At 44.0% G+C, this 15268-nt stretch overlaps 1 protein-coding gene across 3 annotated transcripts; it reads left to right on the top strand.

Moving 5' to 3' along the window:
- Positions 1–3289: 3289 nt before the first annotated feature.
- On the top strand, positions 3290–15001 carry LOC127599003 (long-chain fatty acid transport protein 2-like). 3 transcript variants are annotated; one of them, XM_052062605.1, is made up of 10 exons: positions 3297–3874; positions 4911–5120; positions 5226–5384; positions 7182–7306; positions 9653–9847; positions 10335–10425; positions 10510–10708; positions 10831–10928; positions 12134–12264; positions 13525–15001. In XM_052062605.1, the coding sequence occupies exons 1-10, from the start codon at positions 3397–3399 to the stop codon at positions 13699–13701; spliced, it is 1863 nt and encodes a 620-aa protein (XP_051918565.1). In that variant the 5' UTR covers positions 3297–3396; the 3' UTR covers positions 13702–15001. The 3 variants fall into 3 exon arrangements, with proteins under 3 accessions (XP_051918566.1, XP_051918567.1, XP_051918565.1); XM_052062606.1 differs by lacking the exons at positions 12134–12264; positions 13525–15001 and adding an exon at positions 11157–12127 and having other exon boundaries at positions 3290–3874; XM_052062607.1 differs by lacking the exons at positions 12134–12264; positions 13525–15001 and adding an exon at positions 11184–12127 and having other exon boundaries at positions 3291–3874.
- Positions 15002–15268: the final 267 nt, after the last annotated feature.

Genomic DNA, 15268 nt, shown 5'->3' with positions numbered 1-15268 from the left:
TCCCTTGTTCTACTGGGGGACTTCAATGCTCACGTGGGCAATGACAGTGTGACCTGGAGGGGCGTGATTGGGAGGAATGGCCCCCCCAATCAGAACTCGAGTGGTGTTTTGTTATTGGACTTCTGTGCTCGTCACGGATTGTCCATAACGAACACCTTGTTCAAACATAAGGGTGTCCACATGTGCACTTGGCACCAGGACACCCTAGGCCGTAGTTCGATGATCGACCTTGTGGTCGTGTCATCGGATTTGCGGCCGCATGTTCTGGACACTCGGGTGAAGAGAGGGGCGGAGCTGTCAACTGATCACCACCTGGTGGTGAGTAGGCTCCGATGGTGGGGGAAGATGCCAGTCCGTCCTGGCAGACCCAAACGTATTGTGAGGGTTTGTTGGGAGCGTCTGGCGGAATCCCGTCAGAAGGAGTTTCAACTCCCACCTCCGACAGAGCTTTTCCCATGTTCCGGGGGAGACAGGGGACATTGAGTCCGAGTGGACCATGTTCCGTGCCTCTATTGTTGAGGTGGCCAATCTGAGTTGTGGCCGTAAGGTGGTTGGTGCCTGTCGTGGCGGCAACCCTCGTACTCGCTGGTGGACACCAGCAGTAAGGGATGCCGTCAAGCTGAAGAAGGAGTCCTATCGAGCCTTTATGGCCCGTGGGACCCCAGAGGCAGCTGACGGGTATCGACTGGCCAAGCGGAACGCAGCTTTGGTGGTCGCCGAGGCAAAAACCCGAGCATGGGAAGAGTTCGGTGAGGCCATGGAAGCTGACTTCCGGACGGCTTCGAGGAAGTTCTGGTCCACCATCCGACGTCTCAGGAGGGGGAAGCAGTGCACCACTAACATTGTGTACAGTGGGGATGGGGCTCTGCTGACTTCGACTCGGGACATTGTGAACCGGTGGGCAGAGTACTTCGAAGACCTCCTCAACTCCACCAACACGCCTTCCTTGGAGGAAGCAGAGCCCGGGGACTCTGAGGTGAGCTCTCCTATCTCTGTGGTTGAAGTCACCGATGTGGTTAAAAAGCTCCTCGGTGGCAAGGCCCCAGGGGTGGATGAGATCCGCCCGGAGTTCCTCAAGGTTCTGGATGTTGTGGGGCTGTCCTGGTTGACACGCCTCTGCAACATCGCGTGGTCAACGGGGAGAGTGCCTCTGGATTGGCAGACCGGGGTGGTAGTCCCTCTTTTTAAAAAGGGGGACCGGAGGGTGTGTTCCAACTACAGAGGGATCACACTCCTCAGCCTCCCTGGTAAGGTCTATTCAGGGGTGCTGGAGAGGAGGGTCCGTCAGGAAGTCGAGCCTCAGATTGAGGAGGAGCAGTGTGGTTTTCGTCCCGGCCGTGGAACAGTGGACCAGCTCTACATCCTTAGCAGGGTTCTCGAGGGTATGCGGGAATTCGCCCAACCAGTCTACATGTGTTTTGTGGACTTGGAGAAGGCGTTTGACCGTGTCCCTCTGGGAGTTCTGTGGGGGGTGCTTCGTGGGTATGGGGTACCGAACCCCCTGATACGGGCTGTTCGGTCACTATACCACCGATGTCAGAGTTTGGTTCGCATTGCCGGCAGTAAGTCGGAATCGTTCCCAGTGAGGGTAGGACTCCGCCAAGGCTGCCCTTTGTCACCGATTCTGTTCATAACCTTCATGGACAGAATCTCTAGGCGCAGCCGAAGCGTTGAGGGGGTCCGTTTTGGTGGCCTCAGTATTGCATCCCTGCTTTTTGCAGATGATGTGGTGCTGTTGGCTCCTTCAAACAGGGCTCTCCAACTCTCACTGGAGCGTTTCGCAGCCGAGTGTGAAGCGGTTGGGATGAAAATCAGCACCTCCAAATCTGAAACCATGGTCCTCAGTCGGAAAAGGGTGGAGTGCCCCCTCTGGGTCGGGGAGGAGATCTTACCCCAAGTGGAGGAGTTCAAGTATCTTGGGGTCTTGTTCACGAGTGGGAGGGAGCGGGAGATCGACAGGCGGATCGGTGCAGCGTCTGCTGTGATGCGGACGTTGTATCGGTCTGTCGTGGTGAAGAAGGAGCTGAGCCAAAGGGCGAAGCTCTCAATTTACCGGTCGATCTACGTCCCAACCCTCACCTATGGTCACGAGCTATGGGTCGTGACCGAAAGAACGAGATCCCGGATACAAGCGGCTGAAATGAGTTTTCTCCGCAGGGTGTCCGGGCTCTCCCTTAGAGATAAGGTGAGAAGCTCAGTCATCAGGGAGGGGCTCAGAGTCGAGCCGCTTCTCCTCCACATCGAGAGGAGCCAGATGAGGTGGCTTGGGCATCTGATTCGGATGCCTCCTGAGCGCCTCCCCGGTGAGGTGTTCCGGTCATGTCCCACCGGGAGGAGACCCCGAGAAAGACCCAGGACACGCTGGAGAGACTATGTCACCCAGCTGGCCTGGGAACGACTCTGGATCCCCCGGGGAGAGCTGGAAGAAGTAGCTAGGGAGAGGGAAGTCTGGGCTTCCCTGCTAAAGCTGTTGCCCCCGCGACCCGGCCCCGGATAAGCGGTAGAAGATGGATGGATGGATAACCCAAGTAAACATGAAATGCAGTTAAATGATGATGCTATTTATTTGCAGAAAAAAAAATATCCAGAGCTATCGTTCGTGAAAAAAGTACTTGCGTGTCTTGTCAAATCATACATGCAAGTAAATTCACTGTGGCTAATTGTCAGTTGAAACGGGTTTCGCTGACCACACCCACTCTTTTTTTTTTTTGCTGTAGGATTTTTCAGCTGTTTGTACTTTAATTAAAGTACCCAGTATGAATAATTTTGCCTCTTCTGCTTTTGTACTAAAATAAATTTTATGTACCTTTTTTCACTTTTATTGAAATAAATTAATTTAATCAGTATTTCAACAGTGCAGCGGTATGTTTTCCAAGTATATGTACTTCTATGTAAGTAGAGAATGTGAGCACTTTGACGACCTATTGACATTATTTTAATATAAGTATCTTTACTTCTTACTTCCTACTCCTTTGAACATAATTGTGTTTTAAGATGACTGTTTTCTCTTTCCTTTTTACAATTTTACTTACTTTCTGTGAATTTATTACTGTATATGTTTTGATGTTCAATAAACAATAAACAACAACAACAACAACAAGTTCTACGTAAGTACAGAATGTGAGTACTACTGCCTCCTCTGCTTTTGTAAATTCGTTTCGGAGTCTTGGGTAGACGAGTTGAATCACTACTTCCATTTTTACAAGTCAGTATTCGCACTTCATGTTCGGTACAGAATTCGATTACTTTTTCCCACCTCTGGTGATTTCGGAGTACTAAATGCTCCACCCCCTCCTCCACACACAAACAAAATATTGACCACATTCCCTACTTCGCTACAGGGCGAGGCACATTTTTTTGGGGCCTGGAGCCGTCTTGCGCCTTTATCGAACCAACATGTGGATATATTTGTGTTCAGCTCTTGTTGCTGCTCTCCCCCTGGTAGTTTTGACTGTTAAACGACTTTTTCCGTATCTTTGGGCGGATATCTTATATATCAGAGATCTTGTGAGGATTTTGCTCAAGTTCGCGTGGAGGCGCAGGCGATCCGTCTTCTTCGCTTTGGATCGCTTTTTGGAGCAAACCGTGACGCGACCGGACAAACCGTTTGTGGTGTTCGAGAATGACGTCTACACGTTCGCGTCGACGGATCGGACGAGCAACCGGGTGGCGAACGCGCTCCTCGCCCACCCGGGCTACGCAGCCGGAGACGCCGTGGCCCTGTTTATGCCCAACGAGCCCGCCTTCATTTTTACCTGGCTGGCCCTGGCCAAACTGGGCTCTCCGGTGGCCCTGCTAAACTACAACATCCGAACCAAGTCTCTGCTGCACTGCTTCAACTGCAGCAAGGCCAGGGTGCTCATTGCAGCTGCAGGTAAACTTGAAGCCACGAGTGTGTGGTCATGCACATTCCCCTTGCTTTAAGGGATTGAGGAGGCCAGCAAGGCCTTCTTCCTGCTGACCCCTACTGTACATTTACAACCCAAGTTCTAATATTTACATGGTTGACATGTAACATAATAACTTAGTTAAATGGAATTGTATTAATTTCATTTCTTAGTACTACTCTTTACTGCACTGCTTCCAGTATCCACTCATATTCCAGCCTCCATGTGCTGCCATGTCAGTCATGTGCTCAGGGGTTTCGCATTGTTGGTGGATCTGAAATTACACCTCTCACAAAACTTGCATTAAGCTTTTATTCCATTCTGGTGGCTCAATTGACAGAATAACATATTCTATAAAGGTTCGATACCTGCAACTCCGGTCTCAAGACTTCAAAACGTGAAGATACGGTTGTCGACTGGTTACCACATGACAGATGTCCAGGGTTCGATTCCGGGCTGCGGCCTACTTGCGTAGAGTTCTCATGTTGTCCTCGTGCCTGCTTTCCTCCCACATTCCAAAAGCATGCGTGTCAGGTTAATGGAATACTCTAAATCACTGGTATCAAACTCAAGGCCCGGGTCCAGATCTGGCCCGCCGCATCATTTTATGTGGCCCACGTAAACAAATCAAACATGTCAACTTCCATGATGCTTGCTAAAATCGCTTTTAAAAATTTTAATTCCCGTATCTAATAAACAAGAGATAAATTGTAAACATTATCTTGTAAGCAAACCCCTCATTACGGTTACAATAATTGTTGAATAAACCGTTACTATTGACTTTTACCATTTTTGGTTTCCGTAAGAACGGCCCATCAAGGGAAACTGTAACTAAAATGTGTCCCACAACAAAAATGAGTCTGACACCCCTTCTCTAAATTGTCCCTAGGTGTAATTGCGTGTGTGAATGGTTGGTTGTCTATGTGTGCCATGTGATTGGCTGGCAACCAGTCAAACTCGCCAAACGCTGATTGGCATCAAAATCCTAATTGTGTGAAATCTAATAGCGTATGTGTCCTGCAGGCCTGAAGGAAGCAGTCGAGGATGTTCTGCCATCTCTTCGAGAGCAAGGAGTCCTCGTGCTCCTGATGGTCCAAAGCTGTGATACACCTGGCATCCAAAGCTTCTCCGATAAAGTGGATCAAGCGTCAGACGCCGCCATTCCGTGCTCACTCAGAGCACACATCACATACAAAAGTCCTGCCGTTTATATTTACACATCTGGGACCACAGGTACTGCAACAGTAGTTCTCATCCCCTGTATTCTAGACAACAGGGTGATTACCGTACCCTTGAAGACAACCCCTAAAGGTAAATTGTTTATGTTGTGGTTTGCAGGCCTGCCCAAAGCAGCAGTGGTCAACCAGAACCGCCTTCTAATAGCTCTCGCTGTTTTATCTGCAAATGGTGTTTCATCGAGTGACGTCATTTATCTCAACTTGCCTCTGTACCACACAGCAGGATTCATTATAGGCTTTATCGGCTCCATTGAAACAGGTGAGTGTACGCAAAGTCTACCTATCATAACACCCCAGGTTTTCACGTCAAATTCTGACTTGGTGCCTGAATCAGTCTTTCCCACTGAATGAAGCAGCTTGAAATTAAGCCTTTCGGTTGGCCTTCCCAAAGACTCGAATTGAACGCTACAGAAAATTCACGGTGAAAATATTTCATCTCATGCTCTCTCCCTCCCACACTAGCATACATAAAAAACCCCACTTTGGGTTTAAATCCAATCTGAGTGAAAATTCCCTGTATACCACATTCCTTGAAATAGTTCAACCCACGTTTGACCTCATAAGGCAGCTTTGTTCCCTGGCACGGGACACCAAAGAATCACACAATACTTCTGTCACAACTATTGTGCAAATGCTGTTTTTTTATTATCTGTTGTGAGAACAATAATGCCCTTGAAAAAGAAAAGCATTGTTCATCAATTTTTCCACCATGTTTCCAAGCTTTTCCAAGAGTTTGCAGGTAGTATACTTACCAAAAAAAAAAAACCTACTCGACTCCAAAAAAAAGTTTGGGACGTTGGGCTTTGGGTTGAAATTTCATGATGAACCTAAAATGCACGACAGGTGAATTTAATTTGACCTTTTGAAAACACATGTAAATGCCACTGATTTAGATGTTATGGTTACAATAGAAAACCATTTCAAGTAGCATATAGTTTTTGTTTTTTGGAGGTACGTTGGAGCCCTATGACAGAAGCCGCCATGTGCAGCCCTACATCTTGCACATAAAAACAACAGACGCTGGTTGATCCATGGAGCAAATGCCTGTTGTGAATTTTGCTGTTTAGTTTCTCGTTAGAATCAAACAGCCTCAAGTAGCCTCCTGCAAAATGTAAAATTTTCACATCTGGTTTCAACAATTTGGAGAAAGTCAAATACAGTTCTTTAAAGATTATGGTGCGTTTCGTGAAATTTCACACGAAAAAAACTATTTTGTAACATTTTTGTCAAATTGTGTGCATTTAAAATGGCTTGTCAGAAGTGATTTCCTCGCAACTTGGCAAGCCCAGAATCTGTTTCGGTCAAGTTAGTGAAATTATGTACTTCCCGCCCTCCCACCTGATCATTCCTCCACAAAGTATTCCGTTTTCTGCTACTGGAATCCAAATGAATGAGTCTTTTGATGCACAGCAGAATTAATCTGAAGAGATTTGTTTTAATCAACGGTGGATTACCTCCACCTTCAGAATTATTTTTCTTAAAAGGCTGAAGATCACATTGTTATGTCAGAGGTACACGTACGGTCTAACATACAGTTAAGTCATTTACAGTGGAATTACAGTCCATAGTAGAACACTGGTCAGGGTTGACGCTGGGGCTGGGTCATGATACTTCTTAACTCATGTGGCTAAACAGAATAAATGGCTCATAGCCACGTTTGTTTGTGGCTAGCCACAACATCACATTTATGTTTTGCTGCTCTCTTGCGACCTGTGCTGCCCATGAGTGCATACGTCAGAGATAATGTGGATGAAATTACACAAAACACTTCGGGCAAGATGTACTTTTTCAGGTTATAGGTATAGCTTGATGGCTAATTGCATGTTGTAGTGGTGTAAAATGGATGGCGTAACAATAAGTATAAGTTATCCTGCTAACATTGAACTTTTTTTAAACTTTCAACAAGCATCGTTGTCGCTTATTCAAGCTTTAAAAATTTTTTTTTTCATTTCAGTTAGAATCACCGTAAATTATTCATGCATTTTCACTATTTGCGACCCGACCTGGTGTCTATCCTCTGCGATGATGACTGATGTTGACGATCTTGTGTTTGGAGGGTCCACAATCATTCTGAAGAGAAAGTTTTCGGCCTCTCAGTTCTGGGATGACTGCAGGAAATACAATGTCACAGTCATACAGTACATCGGAGAAGTGATGCGCTACCTCTGCAGCACACCCAAGGTAAAGTTTAAAGTGTTTTTACACTTTCTCAGAAAAGTTCAATTGGAAGTGGTTCGGCTCGGTTATAGGAGCTGCCAACACAAAACAATGTCATATTTTTATTACAATGGTGTATTTTTTTTCTCTCTCTCTCTGGCTCTTTTTTAACATTGTAACATGTAATATTTTTCACAATCAGAGATTCATAATTGTTTTTTATCGAACACTATCTTATACTGGTAATAAGGTGAGTTTGGTTGGTCTTTATTGCTCAAAATCTGTATTAACCACAATGACTTTAATGTAAATGGCACATCACACACACACACACACACACACACACTAACTAAACAGTAGTAGTGTATAGATTTGGGTTTAACAGCTTGGCACAATATCGCTTGTTGATGGCATCGTCGTAGCTGCCTCAATGCGAAAATGAGGATGGCTCTCAAGCTCTCATTTAAAAAAAAAAATCCGGCGCATCCATATCGAGCTGTGAAACTGGTTTCACCGCTGCTCGGGTAATGCTAAACTCATTTTCTCTGCACGAACTGCAGCTGGTTTGCTCTTGCGGCCTGACACTGTCCTACCCCGGCTACTCTAAGTCACGAATCCTCACCTCCATACTTGTGACAAGTATCATTTTGTTATCTCTAAAGGGGGATGAGGAGTAACTGCTCAAACACACTGTGCGAGAAGAGATAACGGGAGAAGACCGAGAAAGCATGCTAACCGCTGAACTAATGAGAAATGTAGAGGAAGCGAAACACCAAAATAAGTCCTTAGGTGGTACAGTACACTTTTAACAGGAGTCTGAACCAACAACTAAGCACATAAATGTAGTGTCTCGAGTGGAAGTAATATGACAGCTACATGTACAATGTATGCATAAAAGACAGAAATAAATGTCAGAATTATATAGTTTTAAAAATGTTAATAAATTAACCCATGAAAAACTACTTTAATCATAATTATTTTTAAACTTGCATTTATATCACAATAGTTATCGTGAAGGGATTCAATTCATATCGTGACCTGAATTTTGGGCCACAATAGCCAGCCCTACTAACTAGCAAACATGATCAAAACACAAACTCTCACCTCACATGCTTCCCACTTTGGTGGAAGTAAGAAGCTGACATGGATGGTATTTCATTGGCTTTAGCTTTGTGGGCACCATGCCTCCACTCTGCTTGAAATACTGTATCACATTTTCATTCAGGACAAATTCACATCCAGAATACAGAAAAGTAACCTGCACCAAGCTGCCTTTTATTACAAATCCTGTTGGAGATAAGTTTCCAAATCTGCACATTCCCACTCCCTCAACTTGTCACAGCTGGCTTACCAAAATAGAAATCGTTAAATCTCGCCTATCAGGTTCCAGCCTTTTGCGTCATAATCAGCAGGGGCATGAACTGTATGAGTTCTTATGGATACATAACCTGTAACTATTAGTTGTCTGTACAATTGTACTCTTCTGGATCATGTACTCATGTTGTATCTTCCTAAAAGAAATATACAGTATTGATGCATACTGTAAGTTGGTCATGCACGGCCATTCAGAGTATCTAATTGCATCACATGCAAGGGAGCTTCAATTTAGCACATGACCCTACATCGGTTGTATCCAGTCACCACTCGGAATAGATGCTGGCCTTTACCCCTGGAAGACCATATAAAGGAAACGTGGTTATTGGATCTCAGAAGTAATGTGAGTGGTCAGATGCCTCAATATTTTTTGTGTGTACTTTCTGTCGATTCAGTGAAGTTGAAGTGTAATTGCTGGCTTCAATTTGGTTTTCTCTAAAACCAAATTCTGTTTACTAGCCAAAAACATGCTTTCTTGTCGTCCAAGTTCCAAGTGATTGGGCCACACGACTGCATTTGCTCCTGAGGCAGCACATGCAAGCTTCTAATCCTCGCCGCCAGCTTTCGAGCATTAATGTCCTGTGTTTATCAGAAAGAAGCTTATTTTGAGCAATATCCTGCATCAAATTTGAAAATCATGACCGAGAGAGGCTAAAGTCAAAGGTCGGGATCTGTCAAGGAACGGTTTCAAATGGTGTTCTTCAAACTTTTCGAGATAAGTCTAAATCGGTGATTCTTAAAGTGTGGTTTGGGAAATAAATCACTGCTCAGGCACCATTCATTTGTATTTAACGTTTAAATTCAGTAGGTTTTTATCCAATCTTCAATACCAATTACTACAACTTCCCATAATTGTAATAACAATAATATAACGTGTTTTGCATAGCTCTTTTGTAGATATGCAAAGAATACAAACAACCTTTCTCAGTTTGCAACTGGATATAAATGCTGTTGAAACCCTTCTGAATTCCCATGCCGTCTCTGCTTGAAATACAGAAAGAAAATGACAAGGACCACAAAGTGCGAATGGCCATTGGCAATGGAATCCGAGGGGAGATATGGCGGGAGTTTCTGAACCGCTTCGGGAACATTCAGGTCAAAGAGTTTTATGCCTCCACCGAGGGGAATGTAGGATTTGTCAACTATGCAGGGAAAATTGGAGCCCTCGGAAGGGTCAACTTTGTACACAGGGTAAGGAAACAACTGCGTTCTTTGTTTGCAAATATGTAGTGGAGAATATACTACTGTGCAGTGTGTATCGTATTTAATAGGGAGTCTCAAAGTGGTTTGTGTACCAACAGCGGTGCGCTTGCTCCCTCTACTGGTAGGTGAAAAAAAATCAGTTCGGTCCAGTTCTGCTGCTTAGGTTCACTGTATTTGTATTTAATCTTTATTGAGGTATAATTTTTACTTCATTTATATGTGCAATGCATTTTAATTAAATCACTCTTTGACTTTTTTTTCTTTGAGCAAAGTGTTAAAGTTCAAACTGCATAATGTTACAGTGGCTTATAATAATATTAAATGTAGAGTACTTTTTGGGGAACCCCCCCGCCCCTCCATCTGTCTCATGTTTGATGAACACCTAAGCCTACAATTTTGGAGGTCTTACTTGGTGTAAAAAGTTCCTGATCTACGCCATCATACGATACACAATTGATCGTCCCTTTTTTTCTAGATATTGTTTCCTTACAGTCTCATCAAGTATGATACAGAGCGTGATGAGGTGATTCGAGGTGCTGACGGTCTCTGCATCGAGGCACCCAAAGGTGAGCTAAAGTGTAAATACGTAACTTTTACCTCAGAGAAGTCAGTATTTAACACTACTGTTTGTCATAATATTTTTGTTAAAGGGGAGACTGGACTGTTGGTATCCAAGATTACCAACATAGCTCCCTTTGTCGGCTATGCCCAGAACGAAGACCAAACGGAGCGCAAGAGACTCCGTGACGTTTTCAAAAAGGGAGATCTGTACTTCAACAGCGGAGACCTGATGAGGATTGACAAAGACAACTTCATTTACTTTCAGGATCGTGTAGGTGACACATTCAGGTACGGCAACATTGTCATTTTCATGTTCCACTTTGCCAAGAAAGGTGGAATGTAAAAGCAGCAGAAAGAAACTTTTCACACTGTTCTTTTTTTTTTTTTTTTTAACTTTTCTGAGTTCATAGGTGGAAAGGTGAGAATGTGGCTACAACAGAGGTTTCTGACATCTTGACACTGACGGATTGTCTCAAAGAAGCCAATGTTTACGGGGTCCAAGTTCCAGGTACGCCAAAAATATTAGGAAGGAAAATTTCCTGCTGACGTCGCATGTGCTTACAGGGGGTAAAAGCGCCAATGGCACCACTTTTTTTTAAACTCTGTTAAAAAAAAAAGTTTAAAAGGCCAACGACACAATTTTATTCATTCAGAAATAGTTCTGACTACTTAACACTAAAATATGCCATCTCTTATACGGTTACTGTTCCTCCTCCTGCTTCTCCTCCCCAAACAGCCATTTCTCGCTGGGGTATCCCAACAGGGACATGTTCCCCTTGAGGAACACCAGTTTGTAGAAGTTGGCGCCTGCCTGTGGATGTCGCCGGCTTTGAAGAACATCCTCCCCATGCCAGCGGAGCTAGGGAGAGGCATGTACTTGGTGAACACGTGTACCCACGCCTCCCTGTGCTCCTTGGGGAAGAGGGCCCAGGGAAATGGCTTCCCGCTGGGGCTTGCCATCCTGGATGGTGCCTCAGCACCACAGAAACGAAAGCCATCAGGTTACTGATATGATGCAGTGTGGTCACACTTAAATTTCTGTCGCGTGGACGTCTGCCACAAATATTTTGCCGGGGATAGCCGTGCCCCACGGTGAGGATCACCTGCCGACATGACCTCACCGCGCAGACTGCACAAGCCCTTTCATACTGACCTGTTTACTGATCAACGGTGTCTCACTCTATCACGAATTTTGCAAGAAACTTTCGTGAGTTTTTACGAGAATAATGAGATATCGCGAGACTGGATAGTTTGAGTATTATGCCTCAGAAATGAAACATTCTTCAATGGAAACATCTTAACGTCACAATTCTTGTTCAAAATGATAGAAATGTCACTTATTTTGCTAGAGAGGGAGTGGAAGTAAAACTAAAGTCCTCAGTCGCACTGGTGACTCTGCTGTTTTTTTGGGGTTTGATTCCTATTTGGAACGAATCACAGGGGTGTCAAGTTCCGTACCATTTGGCATCTCTGTGTTTTGTCACATTAATGCCCATTCAGTTTCAGTGTGTTTGATTTCGGCGAAAAAAAAAATGTGACTCGCACGCTACGATGTGCATCCACTCATTTCGAGGCTTAATTTCATTTCTGATTCATGGTAGTCAGTCACTTTTCTACCACCCAGAAGTACCATGCGGCCTTTGTTTGCAGACATTTGAGCTATACTTTCAAGTTTTTGAATTAATTTTCATGGTGTTTGTATGTTTTGTTCAGGGCACGAGGGACGCATAGGAATGGCTGCTGTCACTGTAAAGGAAGGTGCCCAGTTCGATGGAAGTAAAATCTATAATCACGTTGTTAGTTACCTCCCTGCATATGCCAGGCCACGCTTTATTAGGATAAAGGTAAGGCTCATTCGCTGTCACCGGCAGTTCTCGACAGTTTTACCTGGAGGGACAAAGACATGCTTCATTTTGAAAACATTACCAGTGCTAATGCTTAAGTGACTGTGAAATCACATTGACATGCTACAAGATATTAGCATCGACTTTTGAGAGTGATACTCTTTCAATTAAAGAATATTCACACTCAAATGTTGTAGGAACAAACATACACACGGGTAATACAGCAATACTCAAAGGCAACTATTCTTCCTCAGCTGTGATAAACAAGTTACATTAATACAGCTCAATCACAGATTTCTGTTTCTACACTTCTTATCTGATTGTAAGTATGTACTTCATGTATGCATGGTACCACATTGCCCCTAAGACGCCACGGCATGCAAAGCAGCAACAGCCAGTATTTGTTTTTATCAGGTTTTCGTAAACTATGATTTCAATATATTCTTATTGTTCTGTGTTTTTGATTTAATTTCTGGTAGTTGCACATGCTTGTCACGTCACAAATGTGTTTGGTTAGAAGACTCGTTTATTTTGTGTTGAACTAAAACATGTAAAGGGGCGGCCCGGTTGTCCAGTGGTTAGCACGTCGGCTTCACAGTGCAGAGGTACCGGGTTCGATTCCAGCTCCGGCCTCCCTGTGTGGAGTTTGCATGTTCTCCCCGGGCCTGCGTGGGTTTTCTCCGGGTGCTCCGGTTTCCTCCCACATTCCAAAAACATGCGTGGCAGGCTGATTGAACACTCTAAATTGTCCCTAGGTGTGAGTGTGAGTGCGAATGGTTGTTTGTTTCTGTGTGCCCTGCGATTGGCTGGCAACCGATTCAGGGTGTCCCCCGCCTACTGCCCGGAGACGGCTGGGATGGGCTCCAGCACCCCCCGCGACCCTAGTGAGGATCAAGCGGTACGGAAGATGAATGAATGAATGAATGAATAAAACATGTAAAGAGTGTATTTAACCAAAAAATCTGAATTGAACATCATGCCCTGCACAATGAAGGGAGCCTGTCTGACCGTGCCATCTACCTGCCGAGATGAAAACTACATGTAAATATTATATTCTCCAGCTCGTTCTTGTTTTAGCCGACTGCTATCAATTCCGCACAGAGCTTTGAAATCCACAGCAATTCCTGCGGGCACGAAATGGAAGTGTTTTACATGCAGGGGTGAATTGGCACAAGTTTTGGTAGTTGTATCAATACAATGTTTTTAAATCCATGAATAATCATTTTTATTGATTGTGATTTCATTTTGACCCCCTTGTAGGATGTGGTGGAGTTGACAGGGACGTTCAAGCAAATGAAAGTGAAGTTGGTGGAGGAGAATTTTGATCCAGGACGAATCCAGGACCCTCTGTACATTCTCGATGACGAGCACAAGAGTTACATACCTCTGACAGCTCAGATCCACAGCTCCATCATAACAGGAAGTACTAAGCTGTAGACCAATTCTCACTCGCACCGCTGGCTTTGCAGGGTGGCTGCAGAGGTCCTTATATTGAACATTCAGCTCAGGGATCCCTGCTTGCCTTTTAACAATCAAGGACCGTATAGAGTCCCGCTTATTAAGAGCAGACGATGGGAAAAAGAAGTGACCCACTCTGGCAAGTAAAATGAAGTCACGATAATTTGTACATAACTTACAGCATGTACCAGCAAGTCCTCATGAATAGTCAACGGTTTACATGAAAAGTAATGCCCAATGGTGTTTGCAGATTCAGTTTTGATAAATCTGCAAATTGTGTTGACCATGACGGTGACTAACAGAACATGGATCAGTGGAGTGTAATCAGATTAATTAGCATGTCTGCACATGTCATCATTGTCAAGTGGTGCCTTAAGATACTAGTGACCCGACTTACCCGGACGATATGTGTGTTTCGAGTTACGAACATGGTCAAGAACAAATTCAGGTGGTATGTCAAGGCACCTCTGTACTTTTGATTAAACAGTTGCAGAGTAAAGAAAAAGATCTGCACGTAAAAAATAATTGTTGTGTCCCTCTGTTAATGAAAGAAAAGCCCACATCTGTCAATGAAATAACTTGAAACAGACAAAAGTCAAAAGTCAGTGGCCGTTTGCCATATTGTTATTGACAAGCCAAAAAGCTCCTGGGAAAATGTCTTTTTGCGCAGCTGAGCCAACACTGGAGCTTTTTGGCAAGACGCAAAAATGAAGCAGGGCCAGAAAAAAAAAAAACTGTCTGAATGTGAAACTGGGCCTGCTTTGCTACAACTGGCACTGGGTGTTCTAAATATGTGCCGGCTCGTTTCTGAAAGCTTGGTCACAACGCAGGACATGGGTCTTCCAATAGGACAATGACCTAAGACAAACTTTTTTTTAAACTGCTTAGAGCAAACAATTGGACTAGTCAGAGGTGGCCTTCTATGATCTGAATTTGGTTGAAACAAACCCTTCAAAAACTGCAACTGGGCCAAAACACTCATTGACAGTCAAACAAATGGTTTGCTTGCAGTGATTGCCTCAAACGTTTGTGCAAGAAAATATTAAGACAATTGTACCATTTTTGTCCATGTCTGTTCATTAATTTGATTTGACAATAATTCTCTTAAAGCGTAATTCAAAAGCAATGCCTGAGTTTTAAGTTATTTCATTGTCAGAGGGGTACCAACAATTTTGTATATGTTTATACAGTATATTTATATTCTGGGAAGAAAGCATTAGTTTCTGAATATATATATATTTTTATTGTGTATTAAAATGAAACCAAGTAACCAATTAAATACATTTTCTTGACCTGGTTCAGTGTGTACTTTTGAAATGCGGAAGGGTAAATCACTACATTTTGACCAATATACAGTAAACGGCGTTAACTAGCCTTCCTCGAGCGAGCGTTAGTTCTGACTAATTGCTTGGACTTTGCGATGAGGAAGAGCTTTGAATGAATGAACAAATGTTTATTGGTCACTCCACACGTTTAAAAACAAAGGACACAACTAAAGAGTGGGGAGGAAGTTTCAGCTTTTTTGTAGTCCCACCAGCATTATCAA

Source organism: Hippocampus zosterae, chromosome 4 (genome assembly GCF_025434085.1).
Source record: "Hippocampus zosterae strain Florida chromosome 4, ASM2543408v3, whole genome shotgun sequence".
Lineage (NCBI taxonomy): Eukaryota > Metazoa > Chordata > Actinopteri > Syngnathiformes > Syngnathidae > Hippocampus > Hippocampus zosterae.
This window is presented reverse-complemented; position numbering and strand designations above follow the sequence as displayed.